The 24,769-nt window shown below is 42.3% G+C and overlaps 1 protein-coding gene across 2 annotated transcripts; it reads right to left on the bottom strand.

Moving 5' to 3' along the window:
• Window positions 1-1,072: 1,072 nt before the first annotated feature.
• On the bottom strand, window positions 1,073-16,264 carry ptchd1 (patched domain containing 1). Of its 2 annotated transcripts, XM_020656589.3 has the most exons (5): window positions 15,476-16,264; window positions 14,603-15,058; window positions 9,680-10,394; window positions 2,936-3,666; window positions 1,073-2,757 (listed from the first exon to the last, which is right to left on the bottom strand). In XM_020656589.3, the coding sequence occupies exons 2-5, from the start codon at window positions 15,014-15,016 to the stop codon at window positions 1,657-1,659; spliced, it is 2,961 nt and encodes a 986-aa protein (XP_020512245.2). In that variant the 5' UTR covers window positions 15,017-15,058; window positions 15,476-16,264; the 3' UTR covers window positions 1,073-1,656. The 2 variants fall into 2 exon arrangements, with proteins under 2 accessions (XP_020512245.2, XP_065805063.1); XM_065948991.1 differs by having other exon boundaries at window positions 14,603-16,264.
• Between the last annotated feature and the right edge of the window lie 8,505 nt (window positions 16,265-24,769).

Below are 24,769 nucleotides of genomic sequence, written 5' to 3' on the forward strand. Positions count from 1 at the left end.
TTGAAAAGTAACATCTATTTTTAATACTTATGTTCTGTCTTGGTAAATAAATGAGCTCCTTATTACTGAGGGATTAGAAATGACAGTGGAACACACTTATCATGTTTCTCTAATCAGATGTCATTTTCTGAGCTCTTAGCTAAGCTTAGCTTGAACCTTAAAGACAAAGCACTCTGCATGTTCTATGCGTATGTGGTGGCCGGTCATGTCATGTTTGCTGTTGTGTGCTGAGCGAGCAGGCTGAGGGTAACGGACTCCAACAGACTGGACAAACTGATCCACAAGGCCACTGATGTTGTGTGGGTGAAGTGCGACTCTCTGACGGTGGTGTCAGAGAAGAGGATGCTGTCTAAGTTGCGTGTAATCACGGACATTGTCTACCACTCACTCAACAATATGGTGGTCAAAGACATGAGCAAAAGAATGAATCCCCCCCCCGCGATGCACCACAGAACGCCACAGGCAATCATTCCTGCCTGTGGCCATCAATCCTTTACAACTCCCCCCCCTGAATGTACAAACACTGTCCGACCCTGGACTTCTTCACAATGATGATTGTAAACTCCTCCCTTATTCATTGTTTATTCTTTATTTACTCTGTGCAATACCCTTGTTATAACTTACTGTTAAATACTGCGCTTTTGTATTTGTTGCTCCGCTTTTTTAAACACAACTTTATTTCTATGATACTGTTTTCTTATTTTATTTACAATAGATTCATGTTCCTGTACGGCAACTGGTATTTTGTGTGTAACGACCACATTTCCCATGAAGAGTAATAAAGTATTTCTAATTCTTAAAAGGTTGAAGTCATTAGTATTATGCAGATTTTGCTTTTTAATCAGCTGATGACAACAAATTGAAAATCTTCTCAAAAACCATGATTTGTAATAAGTGTCATAATCATTGCAATGACATGTCTTTTCCAATGATTCTTTCAGTTACCGATGTCAGGTACATATCGGTGTGAATCCTATATTAAATTATCAGCACTGCCAGTGCTTGTTTTACTGTACGATACCCACCATCACAAACTTCAAATGCAACAACATAAAAACCACTTCAGACCACATTTTCTTGATTTGACTTTAATCTTCCAGCAGTTAAGTAGAAATACTCGAGTCTTACAGATGATTGCCTCATGTCATTGTAGCTGTATTTATGCATTTTGCCATCTTGAACAAAAAGCAGTAGCAAAACAATGCGATCAGGTCTAAAGCAAGTATTAGTGAAAAATGGTGGAACTTTTCTGCATGGTAAAAAAATCACAAATCCAGGCCTGACCTCGGCTGACCCTCATCTCCTTATCGACCGTTTTCTCATTTACATGCCACACAGCACTTACAACAAGCAGGTAACCATGGATACACTGCACTGGAAACATCATCTTCACTCTCTTCGTCTTCAGTAGACTCACACCTTCATGTACCTGTTCAAATCTGTTTCCTCTTGATCTTCTACCTCTGTTTTTCTGTCTTCTTTCCCTCAATGACAATCTCCTTTTCTTTTCTTTTTCTACATAGATCAGCATCTTTTCTGCTGTATCACAGCTCTGACTACAATGGGACAGTTCCCAGTGGGCAGTCACCATGGAAACCAAGAGGCCGTCTCTCTGAAAAAAAAAAAAAAAGGAAGAAAACTCAAATCATCCTGTGCTCAGACAGTGGTAATCTGATCCACTACTCGGGTGCTGTCGTTCATTTCAACACACTCCACTTCCTGTGTCTGCCCCTCACCTTCGGGTCCGTGTCCCCGGCTCTTGGAGGGGGGCAGGAAGGTGAGGAGGGTGGGGAGAAAGGCAAGCGTGTGCAGGGCCGAGCAGCCGGCCGTGAGGGTGAGGCAGCGGAAAAGTGTGCGCGTGAGGTTTGAGCGGACGGAGCCGACAGGCACCAGGGCGGCGCTGTAGCAGATGAGTGTCTGTAGAGAGGGGACTCCGTGTCTCTCTAGCGCCACTCTTACCCAGCGAGTCCGGCTGTCGCCCCGACCGGAGGCGAAACCGCAGAGGAGGGGGCCGCTGCAGTCCGCTGAGTGCCCCAAGGCAGATATCAGACACAGCACAGACATGCAGTCAAGCTCCACCCCCCATAGAGTCATGAAACCCAAAACTCCAAACTGCACCGAGAGTAGGGTGAGGCCGAGCCACACGGAAACAAGGGGCTCCACGACCGCCAGCGAGGACAGACCCAGAAGGAAGAGCACCGCCAGCAGTGAGTGTCTGAGAGGGGAGCTGACGGCCGCGGCGTAGCGGTCCAGGTAGACGAAGGAAGGGTTGAAGATTAAGAAGCGCACACGCGAGGTCAGTGACAGGCGTCGCAGCGTGTCCAGCAGCACTGACATCTCCTCCCGCTTGTTCTCCGTGGTTTTGGCGACAAGGAAGATCCTAGACGCCGCCACGTCAGGCTCCTCCCCCTGACCCCGCTCCGCAAATATAATGTCGTCCGCGAAGTGCGCAAACTGCGGCTCGCGTAGGAAGGAGTGGCGGAGCGTGTGGGTGAAGTTTTCCCGCGGCTGGCTGGTGGACTGGTTGCGGTCCGACAGGTAGTTCAGGTACGCCTCCAGCCAGCTGATTCGCTGGAAGCCTTTGGCGTATTCGAGCAGGTCCCGCTGCACGGAGGCGTTCCAGTAGGGGGCGCTTTCATAGATGTAAAATCCAATGACGGGGGAATAGGAGCTGAAGTACCGCTGCTGGGCACGGGTGTACAATACTGTCGCTGTATCCATGGCAACCAGTGCACTGGGGTCTGAACCCTGGGTCACCTGTCGACAAAAGAAACATATTAGAGCTCGAACAGACAATTTAGAGTCTCACAGAGCTGCAGCGCAAAAAAAAGAAGAATTTTGTAGTTCTCTTCCCTACTCACCTGATAAAGGACTACAAGTATGGGATGTCTGCAAACACATGAATGTAGGATAATGATTCAGTTAGTTGTCTTACCTGAAGGAAGCCCATCAATCCAAACGAGATGTAAACCAGATACAGCAGAACCACAAATGGTTTGACATAGGTGTTAGTGATCCAGTCTCCATAGCAACGCCTCACACACCCCAGCAAAAGGTGAGAGTCCGGCGGATGATGCTCTGTGTTAGCAGTTGAATGTGTGTGCGTGTGCGTGTGCTGGTGTGTGTGCGTGGAGTTAGCCACATGGCCGTGTGCGTGTGCGGCAGGATTGTTCACTGTGTGTGGGTGTGTGTGAGAATGCGTGTGCGCTAGGTTAGGGTTTGGCGAGTTGGCGTTTCCGTGAACGACCCCGTGCGGCGGGTTTGTCGCGTGAGTCTCGTCCTGGTAGCGCGTGTACATCAAACACCTGTACCAGGCCGGTTTGGAATCCAGCCGGTCCGGTTTGGGGACTCTGCGACAGAAGCAGCCGTGTCTGTAGCCCGTCTCGAGATACCCGGTGATCACCAGACAGGAACTGTAGAAGGACAGCGTGTAAACGTAGCTAATGGTGACAGCCAGGGCGGCGGTTCGGCAGAAGAGACGGACGGCCTCCATGTTGGTGAAAGGCGAGGCGGCGAGGCCGAGTGTCATCAGGTGGAGCATGGTGGAGCCGGAGAAACGCAGCATGACATCCTCGAAGACGCTCGCCACTCGCTCCTTCACGTGCTGGTCCTCCCGGGTCCGCCTCCATGATGACAGCATCTCAAAGGAGCCGAAGAGCCCGTGACCTTATGGGAAACAGAAATGGGAAGGTAAGTTGAATTACATTTAAAGGGAATCCCTTGCTATATCATTGGGATTGTTTTTTTTTATCCCGGTTAAAGGCTTTATATGTGATTTTTTGATCCAGCAGATGTCGCCCTTGAGCACCAGCATGAAACCAAAACAACTTGCGCTGCATTGTTGTGTTAGCATGCTAATGCTAGCGATCTTTATTATGCTGGTATCTTCACACTGCATGTAAATTTACCTGAAATGAGCGTGATCTAGAAACACAGTTAAGCAGTGAGTACAGTATGTTATTCTTCTTTTCTCTAGTCCCTCAATTAAACAACTTTTATACACGAGGGGAGGAGTCAGCCGGCCGTCCCAACGATGTAAACAAATTGAAGATAGGACTCTGAAAACTCTGAAAACATCACAGACAGTGGGACTCGGGTGTTACACCCATTGTAGACAGTCATGACTCACAGAGTTATTTTCAGAGGATAAACTTGATTTCTACATTTAAGTGTGAAAAATCGCATATAAAGCCTTTTAAATAAGACACAGACGACTTCTTTAAGCCTTAATTTAAACACTTATAGTTCCCCCAATGTTGTAGAAGTTGGTAGTATTTTTGGTAAGTTCATCAAAAATGTTAAATTTACCGTATAGCTCACAGACTATGCGAATGTTAACTCTGCTAGTACTGCTAGCTCCCTGTAAAAACTCTGTCTGCTCTTATCTGAGCTGAAATATTGTTTTCCATTGCTGCTTTGTATTACAGAATGATACTCTTTCTAATTAGTTGATAACAAAATCTAGCTTATTTGACTTCATGTAATAGCAAAGTTGTGTTGAACCAGCACAGAATTAGATTCTGCAGTTCTTTGTCACCCAAGTTAGCTGTGAATTTCAGCTCATTGTTTTGGTTCTACAGACAGCAAATTAGAGGTTTTAGTGTTTGTCTTATTCTCCAAACTCACAAATTAACTTAGAAAACAACAGTTTCCTTTTTCACATGATTTTTTTTTTTTTACAATTGTTATTTTTTTTGTTTTTGCCAAAAAAAGCTAGCGAACATTGTGAAAAATGTAGCTGCTAAAGAGGCACTTCTTTATTTCAACAGATGATTGGGAAAAAAACAATTGTACACAACAGCCTTTAACAGCTTGTTATACTTCAGAAAATTTGTAATTATAGCTTTTTTAGGGGGTTCATCAAGAGTTCTGCCAAAATACAAACTTTTCCCACAATGGCATGAGATTTCAAGAACTTGTTTCCTTTGCCATAACGTTTCTACCACTCCTTGCTTGGCTTTGACTCATTCATCTTGAAGAATCACAACATTGCAAGATGAAGTGTAATAACTCAGTGTTCCTGATTTTGTCCTCTCTGCGTGATGTCACACCTCAATCCTGTTTGAACTGGAAATGTGTGACATGGTAGATCTAAGACACTGGAAATGCAGATTTATGATGAGTTTAAAAATCCAATTTGAGTAGTTGGAACACTGCAGCACTAAAACGGCAAAATGTAACCTAATAACAGAGTCCAAAACGGAAGACTATACAAAATTGAACACATTCTGAGGATAATTGAACAGATGTGCAACTACATGTTTCCATACTGAACAGATGCAGGGCTTCAAACATCATGTAGACAGACATTTTAAATAAATAGTCAATGCTCTATCTCCTAACATACTTCATTCTCCAGTTGAGGTAAACGCGAGATGCATGTCCAGGTTCATGCGCATGTACATACATGTTTGTATATTTGCAGGAGACGGTATTAAATGGTTTCCTCTACCATGGTAGCCATGGAAACCATGACTCACCAGTGACACAGTCTCACCAGTGACCTCACCATGGCGAAACACTTAACACCTCGGCAGAGGCACAACGTACCGGCACTTCAGGCGTGGGTGCAGCTGAGAAAGTCTGCAGATCTGTGATTTGTGGGTGTGTGTGTGTGTGTGTGTGTGTGTGTGTGTGTGTCTGGTGTGTGATTGAGAGAGAGAGGGAATTAGACAGTGAATGACAGGGAAAGAGGTGTGGAGGTTAATGTTGCAGAGAAAGGAGAGCCAGGCTGAGGACAGCACTTGCTCAAGGATTTGGGGATTTTACCAGAACTTGAGACGGGCTAATGTCTGATCGCACACAGACAGACACACATTAAGGCACCAAACAAGGAGAAAATACCCATTAGAAAAGGATATGTCCTTTTGCAATAACCCTTTCTGTCCCTGGCGTGTCATAAATTGGATTTAAGATACTGGAAAGCTTCAATTTAAACTGTTGGGGCGAGAGAACATTGGGGTTACATCAGTATTTTCTAAGACCTCACATTGAAGGACATATTTTTAAGAAAAAAAAAACAGCTTCCTCCATGGGAAAAATAAAGAATACAATAATGAACATTTATGTGAGGAAATTCTTTATGCGATTTTGAAATGTCAAAAAATCGTAAGAAATAAATGCTACAATTTGTCAGACCCAGGGAGATGTCATTTTTAAAGACTAAATAGATTGTAATCATTTATCATGAAAATAATCTGAAAGTTAATTGAAAGTAATGGACAGTTGTAGCTCTACAGTGCCTTAAAGGTCAAAGAAAATCAACTTAGATCTCCACAAATATTAACATTGTGCATATGGACAAAAATATTGGTCAATAAAAACATAGATGACTGAGATGTATTAATGTTCAAACCCTTTCCATCTTTAATGTGCCCCTCCTTATAAACAAACACTATTTTCTCCATACCGCTCACCATAGTGCTTGCTGGTATAACGTTGTTTTTTTTACCAAACATCAGGTAAAATAGGAATTATATGGTAAAGTATAATTGGAATTAATAATTTCAGTAAAATAGATGCACACATATCAATCAGAGGTAGAAGCATTGGTGATTAAATAAAGCCGCCTCTTATTACTGAGCTGAGCCAAACGATCCTGCTCACTAAGAAGAGCCAGAAATCCCATGACTACAACACATCAGTTTGTCCTTCCTGCCAGCTTTGCTAGCTAATAGGCCCCGTGTAACAACATTTCTGTCTTATTATTAAAGAAAAAGATGAAAACAGTCCACACGAATCCACATTTTTCTCCTCTCTCATGCTCTTTCTGTCTCTAATGTGTAATTGCATCCTTTCCTCTCTCCTCACACTTCCTCCCACCTTTTTCTGTCTGCCCACTTGATTCTCAGAAATCCTTCCCTCTAACTTCAGTTTAACTTTGTTTTCTGCAAAGACAATCCTTCTCCCGACCCCACTTTGGAGTGATATTTCATCGAACCCCCCTTTTAGTCTCCATTCCCCTGTTTCCTCTGCTCCGTCTGCAGTTATTTTAAGCCCAACAGCAGCTTTTCCTCCTCCACATTTACAGAGTAATTATGGTATAGACTGCATAAGTGCGTGAGGGTTTAACTCATCACATCCAACTGTCTGCATGCAATCCAGATAAACTGCAAATACGCCTTCACACATATGGCATGCAGATAGAATTAACCTCTAGTTTGTTAAAATCTTGTTGCAGCTTTTCAGTTTTGTCTGTTTTTTCTGTATCTGCTTTCCTTTTAACAGTACTGCCAAAACAAATCAGATTTCCACCCGAAAGTAGAAACATGTTTATATCGATATATTACATCTATATTGAAGTACATCAAGTCTTGTAGATGAAGTGACACTCCACCGTTAAAGCAACTTATTGTAAGCTAACCCGCTGTCGATAAAAAACGACAACAGTAGGCCTATATCTTTTTTTCAAACCACCATAAATATATTCCAGAACAGAAAGGATAAATATATGACTTGGGTTTATTGCCAATGCAAGAGAACACATTTTTTAGAACCCTGCTGCAGCCTCTGTTAGACTTATGTTCTCAATAAAGAGTTTTATTTCCTCTGATAAACTGGAAACGTCCAACCTATAGATTTGTGGCCCCTTTAGGACTTCGGTCATGAGACATGTGACGTCAAGTCTGCATTGTTTCCAAGAACTATGCTTCCATCAAAGTCTGGTCAAGTCTACATGCCATGAGGAAAAGCAGAACTGACCTTACTGGGGCAATGAAGTGATCAATACACATTAAAATATAGTTCTTTCACTGCTTAATAAAATGTAGGGTTTTTTTTTCTGCACTAATTTACACCCATTGAGTCATACTTGACCACTGACTCAGTTTTAGTGCCACAGTTAACCCTGACCTCGGGTTGCCTTTCATGAAGAAAAAATCAATTGAGGTAGCCGAACATTGCCATATTGCGTCACTTTTGGTCTAGGACTTCTCCATTTATTTTTTAATTCAAAGAAGTTTCAGCTAAAGTTGCAAACAGAAATGCATATGTTCACTGCAACCAATCAGAGCAAGGCTAGCTCCAACATTCAGCTCATATGGCTTCTAGTTCAAAAGTGCAAGGCTTTTCAAATGGCACCATTTATTAGCCACGCCCAATGTTTGAACATAACACAGACCACCACCAAATTTGTTTAATACTGAAAGTTGATTCAGAATGGTCTACATCAGCAGCAGCCATGTTGGTTGTTCACAAAAACACTACAGTACAGTATTGGATAAACTGATGTGATTGGACCGACTTTCGTCTGGCTCTCGGGCTGCACTCATAGGTGCACAAAATATTTAAAGAAGAAGGAAATAGTTTAAGAAGTTTAGATACATCTGGCCAACCAATGCTAAAAATGGGCGTCAGAGTTTTGGTTTCAGAAAGTACTGGATGCAGTTCCTCAATTCTATTGTGAGAAATGTGTTGGCAGACACTCTTGAAAACCCAACAAGCGCCTACTTCAAAGCATACCAACCCGTTTTCTCCACTCCAATTCAAGTAACTCTTTTGGGAACTTTTTTATTTAGTTGCTACCCTCGGTCTAAAAGTGTACTGAAAGTTCCATCATCCTCCCCTCAGAAAGTCAAGTTCACTCTCCACCACCCGTCAGTCATTTTGACGATCCGTCTACTTTGAAATGGCATTCAGCCTGAGGCTGGCATCTGCAACACCCATCACAGGTTCTGAAATAAGCAGACGGTGAACACAGGCAGGCTGTGATGTAAGAGAAAGGGCCATGTTCACCTTGGCTCCCACCTGTACATGCAAGCATTGCTCTTCCTCAGATTTATTTCTGCTTTACAGTTTTTTATGTTGTTTTTGTGCAAAGATTTCCCTTCCATTTGACAACCCTGACTTCCCAAAGGGAGTACATCGAATATGCTGAGCTAAAAGCCCGGTTACAAACACATGGAGAATGAAGACATAGACAGACTCAAGAATAAAAAGTTAGAAGATTGCCAGGAATGCGTCATTGTCATGTTCTCTACTTTTTGATACCAAATGTTTTTTAAAGATACAATCTCCATTATTTAAAAAAATGATAGTAAGTGCTATAAAGCTTTAAATAACACAACAACTATTTCACATGACAGGTGCAAAAAAAAGGGCACAAATCCATCACAACATTGCAAGCAAGCTTCTACACACAGTTTCCATTTTAAATATGTACAATTAAGACAGTGTGTATGAGTTTGCTTGCAAATTTTTATAGCTGAAAACAAGAACATTCCCAGTATTGGGGGCCTAGAACTTCAGTTTTTGTTGCCATGATATCAAACCAGATATCGATTTTGTTTAACTTTTATAACTATCATATTGAAGTTTACAATTCTGGTATAATGGCAACTCTAAATGCTATCATGTTAATCATTCATTGTCATGAATTTGTGCAGAAAATTCTTTGTCCACAGATCATAGGGACTATCCAGTATCGCGCTCAAATTATTATGGACTGATAACCTTCCAAATTGGGGACGCTTTAAACAAGACATTTGTCCAGGATACATGCTGACCTGTGCAACACAAAATGTTGTGTGCCTAACTTTGTTGATAAGTTACAACAACTGCATCCCAATCCCCACACCGACGCGGTAGTTTCATACAAAGGGAGGATAAAGACATGGACTCAGTTATAACGTCTTTAAAGAAAGAATACATTTTTCTATCAAAAGTTATTTATGTAACTTACCCAGCATGACGAACGGGATTCCCAGGTATGAAGAGTTGTAGGTTGCCCCGGTCAGGTTGAGAATCCCAGCAGCAGTGAGGCCCGATAGAGTGATTGACAGCAGAGCAAGCAGTCCTAACCAGGGTTTTGACCTCACACAGTCCCTCATAGAGCAACACAGGATTGCGAGAACACCACACGCCCCCAAGCTTGCCAACAGGGGGCGTCGTGCCAGCACAGACGAGAACTGAAAGTCCGTCCTCAGAGAAGAGGAAGTGGAAGGGTATAGTCCCAGTTTCGGGTGCAACACCGCAAACGTCTCTAACTCCGCACAGAAGGCCTTTTCCCATTGGCCAGCAACCCGGTCCATGAGGTCGCCGCGCGCTTGGAGGTAGTAGGTGAGCTGCAGTGCCCTTGCCGATCGTACACCCTCACCTTTGCTGCCCGTGCCAGGACTACGCACCGCCCCGCTGGGACCCCAACCCTGTACTCCACCCAGTTGGTGGCCGATGTACGCCTGCCTTCCGTCTACCAGCTGTGTGATCGGGTAGCGCAGGATTGGGACAGTTCGGTTGGAGGCGCGAGCTGCCTGGATCTCCTCCATGGCACGTATGATGTCATCAATGATGCAGATGTTCTTTTCATCGGGGAGACAGAGGTAGGAGAAGGAGTAGTTGAAGCTGTTGAGGCCTGTGGCCGGGACTGTCACCTGCATCTGGTAAATCTGCCTGTGGAGCTGTGTGAAGATGAAACGCATACACACAATCAAGAAAGAAGTTAGCTTCCCCGTTGTTTAATACACTGCGAAAAGCACAAAAAAAAGAGAGTTCTATCAAAGTTCTTCAGTGTGTAGAACAGTGGAACTCAAAGTGTGTTTGGCTTTACTCTGAGCCTCAACTTTGTTCTTGTGAATAAGAAGGACAGATATGTGGGGGAGTGTGTGTGTGCCTTTAGTTGACAAGAGTAACAATAGTGGTCTCAAAACCTCCTCCGTTTCTATGTCGAGAGGACAACAGTGCCAGCAGCATCCACAGGGCTGGTTACTAAGCAACAGGCCTGATGCCAGTTTCTGCCACAGTGAACATGGGCAGAGCTGTCTCCCAGCTCAGAGTACTGCATTGACTCAGGAGAGTGTGAGTGTGTGTGTGTGTGTGTGTGTGTGTGTGTGTGTGTGTGTGTGTGTGTGTGTGTGTGTGTGTTTGTGTGTGGGAATGTGTCTTTGGAAATTGATTGGTTTTGAATGGTCCTTTCTTGTGCAGTCCTGTTGTGGGATTTACGACGACACAGTTATATTCTGAGCCTGCATTTTATAGCAATAGAATCTACAACACAACACGATACAGGACAGTGTTGTTGCACCTTTTTCACGTGCCATTGTTTAGAAAGGAGACAAACACATTTTGGCTATACTGATAGTCTTTCAAAGATGTTGTCTCTAAATAGACCCTATCAGCTGACAGAACTAATGAGAAACTATCCAGTAAATGGGGCTTAAAAATCTCTCAGATTGGTGGTTATAGAATACAGTCATTTCAAGTTTGTTGAGTGTAATCATTATAATGTTTTGTGTTTTGAGGATGTTAAATTAACCATAGACTTCTTATAGGAAGCGGAAGTATACTCTTGGTTTTCAAAGTGAAGTCTTCATAACCTCCTGCCTCAGTGACTCCTGACTGGGGTAACCAGCAAAGCCCTAGACAGGCTCCAATATGTCCAAAACTGTGCAGCCAAAGTCCTGATCCGCACCAAGCCCTGGCAGCACATCACCCCAACCATTATCCACCTCCTCTGGCTTCCGATCAAATTCTGCATCAAATACAAAATACACCTCCACACTTACAAATCCCTCAACGCCCTTGCCACTAAGTACCTCTCCAACCTCCTTCACCCACAAACCACATCCCAAAAACCTCCTGTCCTCAGAGACTGACCTGCTGTCCATTCGCACCTATGGAGACAGGCCCTTCAGTGTCACACCCTCTGGAACACCCTACACCAAGACATCCGCAATGCCCCATCTTTAGATACATTCAAAAAAATCCTCCAACACCATCTGTTCTCCACAGCCTACAAACTCGCATAGCTCTGCCTTCCCATCCTCTCTTACTTGTCTTAATCTTATTTTTTGTTCTTTGTTTGGTCTCTCCACTATGTAAAGGGTCCTTGGGTCCCTTGAAAGGTGCTTTAGTCAATCTATTATTATTAATATTATTATTAACATGCATCTTCTGGGAACCATGAATGTCTGAAATTAAATTTTGCAACTTTACAAAACCTGCTGGATAGTAGCCACTGGATTACCTATGTGTATAGGAGCCATGATCGGGAAATCATAAGGGTGCGCTCAAAAATTAATGACATCGATATTTCATTGTTGAGATATTTCATTCTGGACGAAAGGAACTGGTCGATTGAATCTGGCTCTTGCATGATTAAAAACGTTTGACATCACGAGTAACCGTATTTCCAGCACAGAGATAATAAATTCAGGTTCATGAAATAATCTCTCTAAGCAAGAGCATCTAAGGTGAGGTTGTGTTCTGACTTCTTAAAAATCAATAAACAAGAGCATGATTTAACTCACAATGCTGCACAGACACTAATTAATCGTGTTAAACATTATTTCTATCATAGAAGAGAAAAGGTCACACATGTTTTCACTGTCAGGAGATGAAAAAGACTAGAAAAAACAATCCAGTATTTGGGTATGACTCATGATTTGTACTATTTGTTACAAAGTGGATATCCTGTCTAGTATCTGCTATTTCTGCTGACTCTCTTTCACAGAACAAGTTCATTCTCACATCGTTGTTCAGAGGCAGTTTGGGAAAAAAAAAGCAGGCGCTCACAGACTGACGCACAAGTGAACGAGTCAGCCATGGACACAATATTACAACAATATTACAAAGGTGTGAACCTCACAGATGAAGAGAAACAGTCTGTATGTAACAGTGGTTTTATCCTCGATCAGTGTATCTCTCTCTGTAAATGATGCACAGCTCTAAACTCCTCAGTCTCTGTTGCAGTCCTCTGAGGACCAGCACTGTATTCTCGTTGTATTTTAAGTGGGTCACAAAAACTATATTTGATAATCACACATAAAAAATGCATGGACAGGTAGACAAAGCCAAAAAAAAAAAGAAAAGAGCTTGATGCTTCTTAGTCAGCATGCTTGGATTATATCTGTATTACTTTATGAAATCATTTGGCTATAACTGCTTTCAGAGATTTCCAGCTGATACTCATAAATCTGTTTGGGAATTGACCAACTTCCGCTTCGTAATTAAAAAGTTCAGATTCATGACCATCGAGGTTTTGAGGTTATTAGCAGGGGGGCTGTGTTAGTTTATGTAATGACTTATCAATCACTGTGAATTAGGAGGTAGACAGCTGGCATGCATGTTCTGCAGCCAGAAGACGGTGATCTTTACCTATATGAGAGTGTCTGAAAGTGATTAAATTATCCATATTCACATGGTGGCCATTTCCGTAGGACATCACACACCAAAGGCTTAAATCCAATAAGCCTGTAACGTAATTTGGGTGATTGATCTACAACTGGAAGAAAATGGAAAGTGAATTATCTGAAGGGGACATTGTGCTATATTTCAACATTTTTTCATCCCAAATGGATTATGAAATCCTTGTCACAACTGCTAATTTTAGCATTCATCCAATTCCTGGCTAATAATGCTGTTAAACACAATACTCTGAGCTGGTTAACATAGCCTTTAGATAGTTAACATTTCCTTTCGCTTCATACCAGTGCTAACATTTGGGGGTAAACCCATGCTAAGCGTGACCACAGGGCAACATGGCCACCGTGAGACATACTCTCCTATCATGTCTTGATATATTAAACGATGAGGTCTTCCTAATGCTAATGTTAACTTTGTGCAAAGTTAGCTAATGACTTATCGAATATGTTGTTTATTAAACTTGACATTTGTCCTTCTGCATTTGGGTATTGTTTTTGTTCCTGTTGTTTTATCATTTGAGTTACAAATAAACAATGTAGTTTACCTTACATTAGTCTAACTTGCAATGTTGTAGGCGTAGGCGTACATTATGACAGCATTAATCCACCCTGAGAGCGAGCAGGGGGAAATGGTGGCAATATGTATGTAGCTAGGCTAAAATGTTCCAAAAATTACAATAAAAGATGTTAGAAAAAACAAACTGAGGCTTTAGGCTCACTGGACACACTCTTATTGATGTCTAACTCTTTTAAGCCTTAGAAGTTGTTTATTCTATGTTTATCTTTTAGTTGTTATGTTTGTACTGATAGATTTTCCAACTCTGCAATCAAAATCTTTCTTTTATGCTTGACAGAAGGCTATTTCTTCATCCGTCTATTTTTAGATGTGTTGCTTATTCTTTGGTTTTATAAACTTTATTCTAAGTGTCTCTCAAAAGCACTTTTCATTTATTCCACTTCATGTAGCCTCTGCATGTTTTGTCAGGGTCATCATGCATTAATGTAACCTACCTCCCCTTTTTTTTTATTTTGACCCTTTAACCACTTGTTTCTTTTTCTTTTACTGCTCTTACCTTCTTATTGCTGTTTATCTTTTGATTTGCTTTTATCTCTTTTAGTTTCTTACATCTTTTTAAATCTTTGGTTCCTCTTGGTCTCAGCTTGTGTTGTTGGGTTCTTGTGTTGCCTGGGTTCTTATGATGGTTCTTATGATGGTCGGGTTATATATGTCTGTTGGGTATCGTGCACTTTGGGTTCTTTTCTGTTGAATTGTGTTGAATTATTTTGAGTATTTTGCATTTGTTATGTTCTTGCTGTTGTTTATGTTCTTCTGTGTTTGGTTTAGTTTGTTCTTGTTTTTGCTGTTTGTCAAAGCACTTTGTAAACCTGTGTATTTAAAAGGTTCTATATAGATGAAGTTATTATTATTATTACTGTTCAGAGATGTGAACTGTGCATGTGCATACCTTCAGTATGGTGTCCAGGTGACCCTGGTCCAGCACGCTCCCCTTTCGGGCTGTCACGATGACGCGCCCGTAGCGTCCCGGAGTCTGCAGGTCGGAGTAGAGTGCGTGTTTGGAGCGGTTCACGGGGAACAGGCTGTCCACCAGGTTGCCTTCTATCTTGGCCAGGCTGTGCTTGGGCGCCAGCAGACTCTCCACGTCCTCCTCCACGCGGTACCGGCTGAAGCTGGCCCCCAGCAGGATGGAGAGGAGCACCGGCGTAGAGGCGAAGAAAACCGGGTGGCTCGCCACGAACCGGCCCAGCGCGTGGAAGGAGGTCCGTAGGCCCGCGTGCAACACCTGGCGCAGCATCCTAGCGCGCGGCCGCGGTTCGAGCCTCTCCCACCGACCGGAAAGCCCCGGAGTACTGTCGAGCATCAGGAGCTGCAGGACGCATCGGTGGACTTCTCTGATCTGGGGCTGAAAGAGGAGAGGAGAGACCAGGGTGATGGGAGAGTTTGTTCCCTGGAGCAGGAGGTCACCAGCCGGGGGGAGAGTCCAACCCTCCCCCTGCTTACAGGTGCGCCTCTCCCCTTTGGGATTCTCTCATCCGCTGGAAAAGCGCAAAGGACAAAGCTGCTAAATGCACCAGCATTTCTCTGCTCTGCGGTTAGGGAGCATCCTGATAGCCTACTTTACATTTAATAGCTAAAAACCCTGCTGCGCTGTTGCCTCCTGTAAACTATATGGATCTGTGCGCAACAGGGGAAAATGCAGAACCAATTGGATTATAATTAGACTCCTTACTGAAACTGACTCGTGATTTGAGTCGCTTCTTCTGTTTGCTCACTCGGACAGGTTGCAGAGAAAGTTGCACTGAAGCCAGGCTGTACATACCTAAACATGGGGACCGACGCTCTCATGACAGAAATCTTAAAGATGCAGTCAGACCAAGATCCTTGTCGGCTGCCGGTGTGTTCAGCTCCACCCTTCACATCCCCGACACAACCCGCTGGGTGGTCGAGTCGGGTGGGTCGGTGGGTATAAGTGGAAGTCGCAGGATGCGTGACGTGGAATGTAGTCCTTCGCCCTGGGGATGCCGGTAAGGCTTGTTTTGTCAAATCAGCCTAATCTGGGTTTCCTCTGCGGCAGAAGGCTCTCTGTCGTCCGTCTTCTCCGCTCCTCATCGCCCCGGAGGTTTGACGGAGTCCCCGTTCATCCTCCACCGGGCTGCGCTCTTTCAGCAGCGACTGCTCTTACTCGCAGGAAGGCACGTCACTAATTAACGGCGTTCAAACCGGGGTACAGCCTCCCCTCTCTGTGCCCTTATCTGCCCCGCCTCTCCGTTCCGCGCCGCGCCGCTTCAATGCAGAGAAACAAACACACACCCCGACACACACACACATTTCACGCCAAGTGAGTGACAGCGTGTATGACACAGGAAAAAAAAAAAGAGAGCTTTCCAGGAATCCAATATGATGCATAAATAACTGAGGCAATAATTAATATTTGTGCTGCATTATGAGATATCTATGTTAACAACATTTAAAAATGTATTTTAATACAACAGTTAAATGTAAATGTATTATGCAGTAGGCTATAGCCCACCTCTTCAATTATACTGCATGTTCCACTTACATGTTCCATCTTAGGCTTAATGCTGTATTTATAGACACAAGAAGCATCTTTAAGACCGTTAAACACCTGTTGATAGGAGGATGAGGTCACATTTCATTTTGTACATGCTTGATTCTGACGATTCATTTATGTAAAGTAGAAAGTGTTCTTATCCTTATTGTAGATTTTATGAAACATCCCTGTCTTGTGGCCAATTGCTATGGAAACCAGACAAATTACTTTCTTTTTTTTTACAAGGACCGGTTCCCATGGCAACGGTGATGCCACCCATCCCCCCCAAAACACACAACTTGTCCATCCACACACACACACACACACACACACACACACACACACACACACGCACACACACCTGCTGACTCCCAATCTGCTGATGGTGTGGAGGTGTTTGACATGGTGGCATAAAAGCAGGAGAGGGAGGGAGGGAGGGAGGGAGGAGAGAGGGAAAGATGGAAAGTAAATATGCAGACAGACAGATATCACACTCTCCCCTGCCCTTTCCGTCTGTCTGATCGACCGTCTGTCTCCCTCTCTCGCTCTCAAACAGCATTTGGTGTGTCTGCATGGGACCAACTAATGCTCCCCACTCACCCAAGATATCAAATCTTAAAGGCTTCTTTTGACATCAACAACAAATGTGGTTACTTTCTCCTCACAGCATGCATGGAATCATGAAAAAGAAAATATCCTTAACTCTAAGCATTTTGTTTTGGCCTACATGGGTCTAATATGATTTAAAAAAAATTGGCTCCTGAACTATTGTTTTCTTTCCGAACTGGTTTTCAGTAATTGCTCATTAAAAAGACATCTCTGCACCATTCTGTTTTCCCTGTATGTCCAACAACCTGTAGTCATTGTCAAATGATGTATGCCTCCTGCAAAGGCAAGCTGTAGTTTTGTGAATCTTTAAGTATAAATAAAAGCATGATAATGATAATGCTCGACATAAAAGTTATTATAGCCATGATGGTACACAGTGTTTCACATATAGTGTGTGGCTGCAAAGAAATGAAGATGCTTCACACCACCGCAGCACTCAAGATCCTTCATTCATTAGTAAGCACAGAATACTCTTCACTTATTCAGGAAAAAAATTAAATGTGAATTATGGCAGCAATCTCCCCACCTTGTGTTATTGTGTGTCACTGTGTACTTGACCTTTTATCGTATAGGTGCAAAAATGTCACCGCTTCATCATTTCATCCAAACTGACGCATTGTATTTATTAGCGTATGAATTCTGTGACATTTTGTTTGCTCACAGTGACCTTTGACCAACAAATTCTCAATCCAAGCAGACATTCATCCTAGAATTTAATCATGGCTTTGAAAGGTCTATCTTAAATACAAAATGTAATGGATGGGGCAGCTGCTGGCACTGAAACAAAATACATTTGTAACCGCTAAAAATGTCCACAAGATAAAGGCATTAGAGAAAATGAATGTGTTGTTTTGCTCTAGTTTCATTACTCTGTGAGAAGCTTAAATGCTTTGCTCTGCGGAACAATTTATCGATTAATTGCTGCAGGTCTGACACAAATTCCCCCAAATAAACTAAATATCATAAACGTATTTGAAAGCAGAACACTATCAGTGGTGAGTCTAGAGTCCTTTGGGGCGCTGAGCAAAAACTCACAGAGGGCGCCTCCAACCAGTGTCCATTACGTTATAGACAGGGGTGTGTCCAGAGGGGTGGCCAGGGGTGGCATGGGCCCCCATTGGCCACCCAAGGTGCCACCCCAACATCCTTTACAATGATTGGATACTTGCCTTGCAGAGGTGGGACTTATGTTGAAATCCACCATTCAGGCTGTGTTGCAACAGGCAGCTCGTAGTTTTCAGTGTTCAAATGCTTGTTTGCAATTTTTTAAATACTAGCAGTTTTAAGTTTGTTTGTCAGCCCTCGTGGCCCCCCACCCTACTCATAACAAAGAGTAAGGTAGCTGTACTCTTTTAGTAAAGTGACTTGGGATAACATTTGTTATGAATTGCCGCAATACAAATATGGATTGATTGATTGATTGATTGATTGATTGATTGATTGATTGCCTGTTGACTAGCCGTGTCCCTGAAGAAGGCAAATGAACAAGAAATTGATAAGGTATTTAATTTGCAATTAACCATTAAAATACAATCCAGGAAATACTTCTGAAGGTATGACTAGAAAGAACGTAATTCTCGTAACATCCACTGAAGGTAGCCCTCGAGTTTAAGAAACACTCGATCCACATCTGCTTCAACAAAGAGAACATTCAACCCCGCACTTAATTAGAGAAAAACAATGCCCCTATGACAAGCGTTTCCTCCAAAAAAGTCTGATAAAAAAAAAAAAAACATCTGTGCACATTTTTCTATGCATGTCCTAATCCATTATTCAATTAAGCCTCAATTAGCCTTTAATCCCCATTAGTAGTCCAGGGAGAGGCGAGCAGCTAACGAATGAACGAGTGAGTGTGTCCCAGAGGAGGAAGGAAGAGCAGGGGAGAAAATGAAGGGCTTCAGAGATATAGGGGGCTCGGGGCGGTTTCTGATAACAAAAGTACTAATTAGTGTCGCTACAGGATTTATAGGAATCGGAATAGAGAGTGTGTTTTTAAGAGTGTGTATATGGGATGGAAAGAGGAAGTGGCTGAGAATAAATGGAGTCCTCTGAAAGCGTGCTAGGCTATTTTCTGCACCTTCAGAAAGTGGAAGGAGGGCAAATAAGTGGCGGGGGGGGTGGGGGGGTGTACCCTCCAGAGGTTTAAACTGCTGTTAACAAATACACTTATACACTTGAAAACATGCACACACACACAGCCATACACACACACATAGCATGGGCAGCGAAGAGAAAACGACACATCACACGACTTTGGACAGGCTGTCAGTCTGCATGATGCTGTATTTTGGATTCTCTCTCCCGTATGTCCATCTTTCCTCCATAATTTAAGAGAGTTACACGGACACAGAAATTCATGTGTAAGACCCCTCCATACCGGACACTCCTCCTCCCATCCCCCAATCCATCTGTTTTGGTGGAGGTCATCCATTAATAAAGAGTCTGTCCTTTCATTTTCTATTCCCCCTCCTTGTGTATTATTTATTTACCCATATCCACGGTGTTGGCGAGTATATATGGAGGTGGGTTGGGAAGCTGCAGATCCACCGCCTTCTAGGGTGAAAACTTTATAGCAGCAATGGAAACTTGGTTTCTTACTCTGAAAATCCCTCTCCAGAAATCAAAAAAATTGAATCCATTACATTTTCTAATTGAATACGTTGCTTTTACATACATTTAAATAATCAAAGTGCTGCCAACTTTCTGAAAATAACTTTACTGGTCCTTGATTGGCAGCTCTTCAGATTTGAACCAGTGTAGGTGTTAAAGCAGCTGAGTCAGAGAAGCTGTCTGCTGCTGTACACTCCAGCCAGAGGAGTGATAAAGTGATGGCTGATGGGGGTCTAAAAGCCTGTTAAAGTTGTTTTAGAATGCAAATGAATGGCATTCACCAATATTGAACAATTTATACATTAAAAGAGCTCTTTTAGACAGCATCTTTTACTCAGTACTGTCCATCAAAACGGCCTGAATATATTTACATCCTGCAAGCTTGAAAAAGAAAACTGAAAGTCCACGCAGGACTAGGAAAACCTGATCTGCTAAAAGGTCGGAGTGTGATATCTGAGAGTCTGAGAAGAGCCATTTTCACCTCTCAGAGTCTACAATGTGGCGAGGAGGCATACTTTTCCACTGAGCTTTTTCTACCTTTTGAAAGTTTTGGATTGGATTATCATTAGCATTTTTGGGCGATTATAACCATGGCCGACAGTTGCAAGCACTCTGCAAAGGCGCTAGCTCCAGGCATCAAGCTGCAGCTATGCAAGCTATACAGAACCCCTCACTCGGCTAGCGCTGCCTCAAAATCCAGGCCGGACTACTGCAGCATCTGTTTGTGTGTTTTCAACTTTGTATCTTTTATGTATGTGCAGCACATTTATGTTAATGCAGTTGATACTTTAGCTTTTTACAGAATGTTTGTTTCATTTGCAACGTGTTTCAGTTTTTGCATTTGCTTTTGAATTTGCTGCGCATTTTTCTTATTGTAAATCTTTTCATCCTTTGCCGAACCCTTGCACCAGTTGGCCACCCTCGATTAGAGAACAAACACAGCACTAGCTATGTTCACATGGATCCAAATATTCCTGTTACTATGAGTTTTAAAGCTATAACAGAAAACAATGGTGACACTTTAAATGAAGGTCGCAATAACCACCATTATCTAGTTGCTTATTAGCATGCTAATTAGTAGCATACTGGCTGCTTAATAGTCATTAATAGTCATCCTAGTATACTATATTCTTATAATATAGCTACTGTAAGCTGTATCTAGGGCACACCTACTAATAGAAGGGTTTTCTTTGTTTGTACTATTTTCTACATTTAAGAATAATAGTAGATATTTATAAAATAAAAGTAAAACATTTCATTTCATTATTGTACGTACACATCAACTTCACTATTTCTATTTCTATAAGAAACACATGTCAAACATTTAAGCATAAGCCTTTAGATCAAAGTGTATTTGAGATATTAACATGCATTTCAATCAGGTGTGTACACACATTTGACTGGTACTGTGTGTAGATATATGTATATATCATGAAAGTGCTGATGCAGTCCAGAAAACTGAATTAATTTATCAACATCGCCTGATTTTCATACACCATACATCTTCTGTGTCTGCACAATTTTTGCATGTTACTTTCCAGTTTCCGGATATTATCATTACAAGTCTATCTATAGAAGCAGTCTCGTCTGTTCAGAAAATTCATAATTCATATAATTGAGTCTGTTCAGTGTCACACTTTCTAATCTCGGCATGTCCTTCTTCACCTATCCTTCCATGAATCCATCTCTATTTCCCTGCTATTTCTTCATGTGTATAACTGCATCCTCCTGGTCGCCGGCCGCATTCATAATTTTCTAAATGTCATTTGGACATTAGCTCAGAAGGCAAGGAAGGATGCTAAAAGAGGGAGGTCACAGGGAGGGGCACGAGATGAGAAATACAGTGAAGTCAGCGTCATGGCCTCTTAGCGACCCGCAGATTGGATTACAGTTACAGGCCAGATACGGAGAAGATGGATGCAGACGGATGCAGATAAAAAAGAAACGTATCACATGCCCACTCTGATTCTCTTTCATGCACACAACTGCAGAAATAGATAAAGAGTGAGGCGGCTGAGTGGCACAAGATTCATAAAGAAAACTGGGAGTGTCGGGCAGGACCAGGAAAACCTGATTTGCTAACAGGTCAGAGTGTGATATCTGAGAGTCTGAGAAGAGCCATTTGCACCTCTCCAAAAGCTTAATTTAATCTGTGTGATAACCCGGGGCCCGTCTTTAATCTGCACACCACCTGAAAAAAGCCTTGCATGTGTGTTTTAGCTCCCTCTAATGGAGAGAAGCAGAACTGTAGGACTGGAAAGCAGAGCATGTTTGGAGTTGATTTTCCACAGAAAGTCTTACAGATACAACGGTTTAATGTGTTTTTTTTCACTTGTAGCTTGATTTGACAGACCTGCTGGGTTTTAAGCAAAGGGAATACGACTTGGTATTATTAATTAAAGGTGACATATCATCCTCCTTTTCAACCAGTTTAAATAAGACTCAGAGTTCCCTTAAACATATCTTGGAAGTTTCTTGCCAGAAATCCACTCTGATCCTGTATTTGATCATGCCTATAAACCCCTCTATTTCAGCCCTGCTCAGAACAGGCTGTTTCTGTGTCTGTACCTTTAAATATGTAAATGAGCTGTGCTCAACCACACCCCTCTCTGAAAGGGGATGTGGTTAGGCTTACTTACACCATGCCATATTGTTTAGTGAGAAGGCAGACTCAGAGGGGAAAACAAACACCTAGCCTTGGGAGTGTCACCCACCTGGGGGAGGGGCTACTGCCCTTTGTGACATCATAAAGGGAAAATCTCCAAACTTCCCGTTTGAGCACACATTTTCTGAAAAATGGAGCAGGCAAGAGAGGGAGAGGATGGACTTTTCTCACAGTTGGGGGTTTTGTAGACAGACTAGAGACACATATTAGTGTTCGAAAACATGGATGATGTGTATTTTTCATAATATGTGACCGTTAAAAGCGTTTTCCATATTTAAACAGAATCTTGTATATAGTGTTGGTGATGATGTTAATTACGAGTTGAATTCTGTTTAAAAAAACACAACAAGATTTGAAAGTGTTTTCTGAATAATCCAATGAAATAACACGAATAATTCAAGTAACTTTACCGCCACCAACACTGAAATACGATATTACTAGTTCTGCCCACGGTTTCAAAAAGACAATACAAACACACCATTAAAAAAAAGAAGATGTAGAGAAATCGTATGAACCTTCGAGCCGCTAATGCCGTGCAGTACATCATCCTAATTGCTAACCGTGGGCTGAAGGATTGGCTCCCATTGTGTTCGACTGACTGTGATAGATGTTTAGTCTTGGTAGCGAGATGAATATGAAAAATATATATTTTGGACAGTGTTGACAAGAAGTTAGGGGATGAAGCCATTGTCTTGCAGAATATCAAATATTGGGGAATTACCTGCATTAATGTAAACTTGAGTTTTATGCTTTTATTTATTTACTTATTTTTTCTGCCCCCCCCTTTTTTTTTCTTTGCTTGTTTGTTTTTCCCCCCCTTTTTTTTCTTTTTTTTTTCTCTCTGTGTGCCTGTAAAATTGTCCTCCTCGTTTTGTCATTTGTGTCACTATTTGTTTTGTTATTTCACGAATAAAAGGAAAAAAAATCAAATATTGGGGAATCTCTGCATCGCGTTATGATTGTTGTCCAGTGTACTGTGTATCGTTTCGTATTGTATCCTGTGTTTAGTACAACAAGAGTGAACATGAATAAAACTGTATTACATCACAGCATCTTTTAAATTGATTTCTATCTGGATCTCATAAGAAAAAAGCCCACTTCATGACATCATACACTTTTTTTTTTACTATTTTAGATTATGCTTGAAGGCATTTAGCTGTGGCAATTACATAATGTGTGTTTACAAACATCTGATCTACTAAAATAAGGCATTACCTGGAGACCTGGAGCGAGCAAACAAGTGAAAGAAAGTGTGCAACAGTTGTTTCGTCTATTGAATGTGTGCAGCAGCAGCGATCAAATCTGTTGCCATTATAACGAACATCTGAGTGTAAGAACGGCTGCCAGGAGCCTGATGCATAATGATGCTTACACATCCAGTAAAAGAAGAATCCAAGGTCATTATCATCCATCTCAGTCCCTCTCTTTGTCTCTTAATCCGCCCAAACACACACACACACACACAAAGGGTACACACAATACTATTATAGACTGTGGCACTGGCTTGTAATTGGTGCGTATTGATGAGACTCCTGCTGGTGTTTCCACAGATACAAGTCATTAATGTTACCCCCTGCCTGGCTGTGTAAGAGACACACACACACGCACACGCACGCACACACACACACTCAGTGATAGGTTCAAGAGCCTCCTGTAAGAACACAAGAGAAGTTGCCATGGGAACTGCTGACAGAAATGAATGAGATATGATGCGTGTAACAGCAGGCTGGGAGTGAAATCGATAATCAGACATGCTTTCAGGTGCCCTCCCCGATCTCTTTAGGTGTTTTTGTGGTCCATCCATCAGCGCCCTCCTCTCTCTATCTGACACCTCGCTCCGCTTCGCTCCCACAGACTCATTTTATCAATCACCCAAAAGTTAAAAGGCAAAGTAAAAAGCGTGTCTCACAGCTCTGTAGGAACCCAGAGACAGACGCACAACCAGAAAAACAGCAACATAGTGAGACACAATCACATTATACACATCATACATTATAGTCCTTATTTGTTTAAACATCTCATTGTTCCCCTTTTTTTTTTCTTTTTGTTTTAATATTTCGGCCTTCTTGGGTTTCCTCCAAGAAGACCATTTAATTTAATTTGCTTTTACCCTTTTTACTCTGTTTCCCCTGCTCTGCCTCTTGGTTCAAACCAACAATATGTATATTTTCCTTGAAGTAGTAGTTTCTAAGTACAACAACCTTCAACAGGGAGAGAAGCATCTATTCCATGTCCACTGATCGCTCCAGTTGTCTGTTTATAGCACTATGTAACTTCGACAGTGGGCTGCGGTTGTGAATTCATGAATGAATCCATCGTACACCAAAAAGTTGTCCTCACAACGAGGTGTAGACGCTCTTTGTGCAAATTCCGGTAAGATTACTGAACCTCAGGGCCGGCAAGGGCAGGATGGAGCAATGCTAAACATCGGGACAGCAGAGGCAGGCTCCACGGTGTCGTTTGTAGCTTTCCATTTAAATAGATTCATATTTATAATTTCAAAAGTTTCGATCTCACAGATCTTCACAATTCCTAAAAAAAGATCAGAGGGATCGAAACGTTACTTTGGCAATCCAAGTCGCTCGAAGCTCTTAATACTTTTTTTGATTCTTGCATTGATTTTTTGATGCAGCGCCTTTGAAACTTTTTCTTAGGATGTGCGTATCCTACTCCTTGTT

The sequence above is a fragment of the Labrus bergylta genome, chromosome 20 (assembly GCF_963930695.1).
Source record: "Labrus bergylta chromosome 20, fLabBer1.1, whole genome shotgun sequence".
NCBI lineage: Eukaryota > Metazoa > Chordata > Actinopteri > Labriformes > Labridae > Labrus > Labrus bergylta.